Source organism: Lemur catta, chromosome 11 (genome assembly GCF_020740605.2).
Source record: "Lemur catta isolate mLemCat1 chromosome 11, mLemCat1.pri, whole genome shotgun sequence".
In the NCBI taxonomy this organism is placed as follows: Eukaryota; Metazoa; Chordata; class Mammalia; order Primates; family Lemuridae; genus Lemur; species Lemur catta.
In genome coordinates, this window is record NC_059138.1 from 4,898,569 (window position 1) to 4,906,116 (window position 7,548).

The 7,548-nt window shown below is 42.9% G+C and overlaps 1 protein-coding gene across 1 annotated transcript in view; it reads left to right on the top strand.

Moving 5' to 3' along the window:
- The window catches only part of RHEB (Ras homolog, mTORC1 binding), a 51,939-nt gene extending 47,180 nt beyond the window's left edge, over positions 1 to 4,759 (top strand). The window contains exons 5-8 of the mRNA XM_045564977.1: positions 872 to 928; positions 1,038 to 1,085; positions 1,831 to 1,912; positions 4,257 to 4,759. Of these exons, the coding sequence (XP_045420933.1) occupies positions 872 to 928; positions 1,038 to 1,085; positions 1,831 to 1,912; positions 4,257 to 4,349 (280 nt within the window). The 3' untranslated portion in view covers positions 4,350 to 4,759. The remainder of the gene's footprint in view (positions 1 to 871; positions 929 to 1,037; positions 1,086 to 1,830; positions 1,913 to 4,256) is intronic.
- The last annotated feature ends 2,789 nt before the right edge of the window (positions 4,760 to 7,548 follow it).

Sequence of the window (7,548 nt, forward strand, 5' to 3'; positions counted from 1 at the left end):
GCTATCGTGAAGATACAGGCAGATGGGGAGAGGCTCAGGCCTGGGTGGCAGCAGTGGAGACACACGGGTGAGAAGTGGTCAAATTCTAGATAGGCTTTGAAGGTAGAGGCAGTGGTGTGCTGGCAGATGTTTACAAAGGGCTTTTGGGGTGAAGGTGGGAATGGTTTGTGGGAAGTGGTATAAGTCCTACCATGGCAGATTTCAGGACATCATCATGGCATCGTTGCAGTGCAGACTTGGGTCTAAGAAGCCCTTGCTGGTGAAAGCCAACTCCAACCTAGAGTCATCGGCATATTGATCGTATTCAAAGCCTAGAGAGATTGGCTTCACCCAGAGGATGCATATACCTACAAAGGAAAAGAGGAGCAAGGCTGAGTACTAGGGTGCTCCAGCTAAGAGGAGTTCTACAGATTTTAATTTAAATAGTTCATTCTTTGCTGGATGAGTTGAGAGATTAAAATTCGTGTTTATGTTTGTCAGCCCAGTATTAGACTTTCCCATTTAAATGTCTCACCTATTTCACTTTGAATATTCTCAGTAAGAATTACTGAGCGTCCAGTATATGTACATGTGAAAAGATTGGTAGGAAAAAATAAAAGAATTCCTTGTGTTCAGTTTATGTTAAAATGGTGAGTCTATGACATTTTATATTTTGCCTACTATAATCATAAAAACTTCAATATTAAGGCTAGGCACAGTACCTGTAATCCCAGCATTTTGGGAGGCCAAAGTGGAAGGATTGCTGGAGGCTAGGAGTTCAAGACCAGCCTGGGTAACATAGCGAAACCCATCTCTACAAAAATATTTACGATAAATAAAAATAAATAAAACTTTAAAATGGATGTCTAATTTCACACTTTTTGTTTTATAGTTTTGAAGTGATTAAAGTTATCCATGGCAAATTGTTGGATATGGTGGGGAAAGTACAGTAAGTAGTAGTATTTTTAATCTCTTGTTAAACTCATTATAATTAGTACGTTCTGAGCAATAAAACTGGCACTAACTAGTTTATTTTGGATTTTTTTCCTCATGAATAGAATACCTATTATGTTGGTCGGGAATAAGAAAGACCTGCATATGGAAAGGTATGTAGCTTTTAAATGATTATTGATTTATAAAATCAAGTCAAAGGTGATTTAGTCATTGAAGTGCCATTTTAAATTATTGTTCTGATGGCAGGAATATTTTGATTATAGCATTTCTGCCCAGAAATGTTACAGTTGGGCACAGCAGAAGCAAAACTGCAGTATAAATCTCATACTCCTCTAGAAAGAGCAGACTTTATAGGAAGTTATCTTTGGGCTATATGCTGTTTTGCATAAAGCAAACTCTAAAAAGACAAAGGTAGCACTCATTTATTCAGCAAATACTCTTTTGAGTCCTGGGGCTGGGATTACAGTGATGAACAAGAAAGGCAAGAACCCCGTGCCCATGGAGTTCAGTGTCGGTGAAAGAGACTCTTGCAGCTTGCACACAACAGAATTGAACTGTGAGCCCTTTCACAATTTCCCCTGGCCGTGGGTGCTTAAAACCTAGCTGTAGAATAGTCAATTGTTGCAGATATGGGAGTAGTGGAAAGTACAGTCATGTTCTCTGAGCTGGAAGAGTTTGCTGGAGCATGGATAACCCCATAAGGCAATGTCTATTCTGTTCCCCAACTCGGGCGTAAATGTTCCTGTGTTACATTCTTGATGATAGTGTTTAGCCAGAGCATGGTTCTGCTTCACAAGGAAAAATTGATGAAAGTGGAGCCTGTTTCATAAATCAGTTATAGATGTTTTACATAATAAAAAGCAAAGTATTTTAATTAGAATTTTCTTTTTCCTTTAGGGTGATCAGTTATGAAGAAGGGAAAGCTTTGGCAGAATCTTGGAATGCAGCTTTTTTGGAATCTTCTGCTAAAGAAAATCAGGTACTTATTTTCTAAAACCCATTTCACGTTCTCTTCCCATCAGTCACAGGTGCTATGTTTCTCTTAGGCAGCATTGACCTCTCTCCCCATCACTCCCGTTTATTTTTTAGCCTTCCACCATTTCCGATACCAAGTGCTGGGTTGCTTTAGGAAGATACTATTTATGTTTTTATAAATTTAGTCAGTATTCTGTTTACAACAGGACCTAGAATATTTGTAGGTTAAACAGAAGTTAACAGTAAAGGAAATACTGCCTCTTGTGGACATACTATTTTTGTTTTGTATTAACAGCTGGTACAGAAATCAGTCCAGACATAGAAAAGAAGCAAGAATTATCTTAAATCACTTTGGCACTAATTTTGTAGCTGTACCCTGTCCCTTTTCTGTAGGATGAAACTGAGTCAGATGTATGTGTTATTTTTAACATAGAAATGATTACGGACCATTTTACCGGCATTTATTGCAGATATCAGCCCTGCAGATGTTTCTTAAAGGCATGTCCTAGGAAGGATATAAATTCTGTTCCAGAAGGTTTCACATGATTGATTTTTCCTCTTTCTTTCATTGTTTTAGTTTAGACCTATGTTCTTTTACCCAGACTTGGGACATCTCCTACCTCCACTATTTCTGACCAGTTTATTTCTCTTTGCTCCCCTTAACTTTCTAAACCTATGCGTCAGATGGTGTCATCCTCTACTCAGAAGCTGTCAGTAGACTGTCCATTATTATGGAACAGGGCTCAGAGCCCTTTGTGTAATACCAGGGCAGTGCATGATGTGCTCTCTTCTAGTTTCTTCTCTCACCACATCCCTGTACTTCTCAATCACACCAAGCTGCTCCCACTCCCAAACAGTGGGCACTTGAAAATGCCTTGCCTTTGCTCATTTCTTTACTTACCTACTTACATGCCTATGGGGGGGTTATAGCTTTGAAGGAGTGTTCGACATATGAGCTTGTTTGAGCCTCGTTCAAGATTAATAGGTTTTCATTTCTCTGAGGAAACTCCAGCGTGCGGAGGGGTGTGACTCCTCGGTAAGGCTTGGAGCCGCCGGTTGCTGGCTTCCCCTGACCTCAGCCCTTGGCCCATTACAGGAAGGCCCTGGTCCTTAAGGCCATTCCTCAGTTTCCCCTTCTCATTGACCCCTTCTTAATTCATCCAGCTGAAAGGAATACTAGTTTCTTCTCTCTTATTCTCCTTAATTCTGAGATTTAAGACAGTATCATTTACTTTCATATTCTCCATAAGGTTCAGCACAGTGTTTGTATATCTAGCAGGTTATCTCTCAACCCAGGTATCCTTGATCATCAAATCTGTTTCTTCCTGCATTGTGATAAGGAATGGTATTAAATCTGTATAATTGGTTCCCAAATTCCAGACAGCAGAGGATTTATCTGAATCAGTTTAGTTCCCAGGTATACATAGTGAGAGTTCAGGTAAGAGTTGAGATAGTAAGAGACACCTGAGTTTTTTGTTTTGTTTTTTAATTGAATCAAACATTCATTGGGTACTCATTCTATCCTTGGGATCATCTAATCAAACCGTCTCATTTTGGAAGTAAGGAACGAGTCGGGTCCCCTGGTGCATGCAGGATATCTAGAGGTAGTGAGCTGGGAGGTGGTGTGGTGGGATGCTTGAAATTGGGGTGATGGAGGAGGGGTGCCTATTGGTAATAAAATCTAGGCACTGCCCAAGGGATTTTCTCCCTGATTACAATGACTGCATTAAAAGGACAGGGACTGACAATTCTTATCCTCTTGCAGTGTAAAAAAGGATTTCCTGCCCAAAGTGACAGTGACTCCTCGTTGTGGAGGACTAGTAGGGTTTGACCATGGGACTGAGTGGCCAAGGGGGGCCGACAGACGGTCATCAAAGAGGAGAGGGCGGGCTGTTGGGAGGGTGGTTTGTGTATGGTGTGGGGACAGCTAGCTCAGGGTGGCTCCCCTACTCGAGGCCCTGTGGTGCCAAGGATATGGGAGAGGGAAGGGGCTACTGGGGAAGCTGCTTCTCAAGGAAAGTTAGTGCTGGACATGAAGAAGGACACTTGAAAGCCAGAAGGCACCAGGGAAGGCTTTGGTGGGCTGGACGGGAGGTGGTGGGGAGAGTCCAGGAATTGAGGACTCCTTGGGCTTCTCATGGTGACCAGTGAAAACGGGGTCAGAGGTAGAATATGAGGTTAGTTGTGGTCTCGAGTCAGGTGGGGGAGGGATGGCGCCCTGGGGTCCAGGGCCCTGAAGTTCTGGTCAAATTGGAACTCTTCAGCCTCCATTGTGGGCAGGTCGGAGTGGTGAAATACTCGTCAGAGTTCTGCTTTAAAACTAACAACTTTTTCTCTTTCTTTTTCAGACTGCTGTTGATGTTTTTAGAAGGATAATTTTGGAGGCAGAAAAAATTGATGGGGCGGCTTCACAAGGAAAGTCTTCGTGTTCAGTGATGTGATCGTACCGCAGGACCTGAGGACGCCGGGAATATATTCTACCTGAGGAAGCCAACTGCCCGCTATCCTTTAAGAAACTATGCTTCATTTTTCTTCTGTTAACCTGAAAGATATCATTTGGGTCAGAGCTTCCCCTGCCCCTCTCAGATTATGTTAACTCTGACTCTGTCCAAATGAGTTCACTTCCATGTTCAAATTTTAAGCAATCATATTTTCAATTTATATATTGTATTTCTTAATATTATGACCAAGAATTTTATCGACATTAATTTTTCAGCGTAGTTTGTTGTTTAAAATAATGTAATCATCAAAATGATACATATTGTTACACTACTATTAACTAGGCTTCAATATATCAGTGTTTATTTCATTGTGTTAAATGTATACTTGTAAATAAAATAGCTGCAAACCTTAGTCCTCGTTTGTGCTGCCTGAGGAAGAAAAACCTTGTCTTCCTGAGAATTTCTTTCTTGGCCTTCAGGAAGGTTCCAGGCTAGATCCCAGAAACCAGTGGAGGACGCGGCTGCAGGAAGAGGCATGGGAGCCTCGCAGGCCAACTTCTCTCGGCTGCTGGGTGACAGGGTTGGTGATAGTTACGGCTTTGGGGGTCTATGAGGAGAGTTACTCCCCAATAATGGGTATTTTCTCTCCTACCCTCAGAACCCTAAACCTTAATTGAAATACTTAATGGCAGTTGCGGGCCGTGGTGGTCACCAGTGGAGCATTCTTACTACCCTTTTCTGTGTCTGTTATGCTAGTTGAAGAAAAGGAGTTGTTGTTGTTGTTGTTGTTGTTTTTGAGACAGACTCTCATTCTGTTTCCCGGGCTAGAGTGCCGTGGCATCAGCCTAGCTCACAGCAACCTCAAACTCCTGGACTCAAGCGATCCTACTGCCTCAGCCTCCCGAGTAGCTGGGACTACAGGCATGCGCCACCATGCCGGGCTAATTTTTTATATATATATTTTTTTTAGTTGTCCAGCTAATTTCTATTTTTTTTTTTTTTTAGTGGAGACGGGGTCTCACCCTTGCTCAGGCTGGTCTCAAACTCCTGAGCTCAAACGGTCTGCCCACCTCAGCCTCCCAGAGAGCTAGGATTACAGGCGTGAGACACCACACCCGGCCAGAAAAGGAGCTCTTAAGAGACTTTTTTGTTCTTCCTTGTTCCTAGCTTGATGTCCATGTCAGACAGGGCGTGATTTAGAAAATAGATTTGCCTGTCATCATCCCAAAACATCGAGTAATTGAAAGGCGGGGAATATTACCCAGGCCATGTTCCCTGTGGAGGTGCGTGAGCGCCACGCTTTGAGCAGCGTCAGCAGGAGGAGGGGTTTAATTAGCTTGGTGGCTGTCGCCTGGTCTGTTGAGCAGTGTTTTTTAAATGATGCCCCTCCCCAGTTAAAATTTCACAGGGCCATTTCTAATACCTAAGCAAATGTTACTTTGACTTTATTAATAAAATATTTTGCTTTGCAACTGATTTTTAATGAAAAATCATATTTTTAGAACATACCATTATTTGGGGATCTTTTAAATATGTTTTCTCATTGGTCATTCTAGGATGAAATTCAAGACTTTGAAGACCTACCAAATAACACACTTTTTAAATAAAAATAAATTTTGACAACAATATTGTCACTTATTAACAGGGTTTTTTCTTAGAACTGAAAATGTATCAGTACTAAATATATGGGACCACATAAAGTGTGGATCTAGTTCATCCAGTCAACCCTTTTCATCTCAGAAATAATTTCTATTTAAATGGAACTTCCAGCATCATCATATTGTACTTGAAACTTAAGTTCAACTCTCCTGGAGTGGTCCTTTAAGGCCTGGATCTAATTGCAGGTAGCATAGTGTCATTTTAATACGTGGTCTAGTTTGCCCATTCCTTCAGGTGTTTCCTGAGCACCTGCCATGTTGTAAGTGCTGTGAATACAGCAGAGGAAGCTGCCCAGCCCTGCAGAGCTTGTGTCCTACGTTGAACCTTGCCCAGGGCAGCGGTCCCACCACAAGAGTGTCTGTTCACGTTCTCAATCTTGGATTAGTCTCGGGACTGAGGGGCTCCTTACCCCAGAAGATGATGGTTGGTAGCATCTTTGATGTGCTTGTTCTGGTCTGCTTCACAATGTCTTTGTGAAGTGGGTGACACCCTATTTAAACATGAAGAAACCATCTTAGATGTGTGAGATGGTTAAGTAAGGTTTCAGGGCTGAAAGGAGCAATAACCAAATTCATTCTGTGTCCTATAAGCCTGTGGTCCCAGGATTGGGGACTGTTAGGGACCAGGCTGCAGAGCTCTGTACCACCCATGACCCGCCCCCAATGTCTGTGGAAAAATTGTCTTCCGTGAAACTTGGGTGGGGGACACAGCAGGAGGTGAGCAGTGGGAGAGTGAGCAAAGTTTCATCTGTATTTATAGCTGCTCTGCGTCACTGGGTCCCCATCGCTCACATCACCACCTGAGCTCTGCCTCCCACCCCTATCACCCCTACCCACCCCCCAACCCGTCCATGGAAAAATTGTCTTCCATGAAATCAGTCCCTGGTGCCAAAACGGTTGGGGCCACTGCTGTAAGCTATTGTGATTATATGAGCTACTAAAGAAATTCTTGCAACTGCCAGATTTGGCTTAAATTATTTTTATTTAAATATTTTCATCACCAAGACTTTTTTTTTAACACTTCTGAAATAGAAATCTGCCTTACAATCAGTTATAAAACATTGTATCACCGGGTGCAGTGGTGCATGCCTGTAGTCCCAGCTACATGAGAGGCTGGGGCGAGAGGATCTCTTGAACCCAGGAGTTCTGGACTGTAGGATGCTATGCCAAGGTTCGGTGGCTGCACTAAGTTCAGCATCAATATGGTGACTTTCCGGGAGCAGGAAACCACCAGGTTGTCTATGGAGTAGTGAACCGCCTGGCCCGGCTCGGAAACAGCAGGTCAAAACTCCCATGCTGGCCAGTGGGGGTGGCTTGCACCTGTAATCTCTGCACTTAGGGAGATGACCCAGAATAAACTGCTGCCTTTTAGAGTATTATCTAACGTCGATCCTTGTAGAGATTTGGACTCCTAAGGAAATGTCTTTGCCCCCAGTAAAATGTGTCATTCCAGTCTGGCCCAAGGTGTCAAGGTACCAAGAACAGTATGATCACTAAGAACCACCGCCTTGGTGACAAAGGAGTGGTGGCTCTGTCCTGGC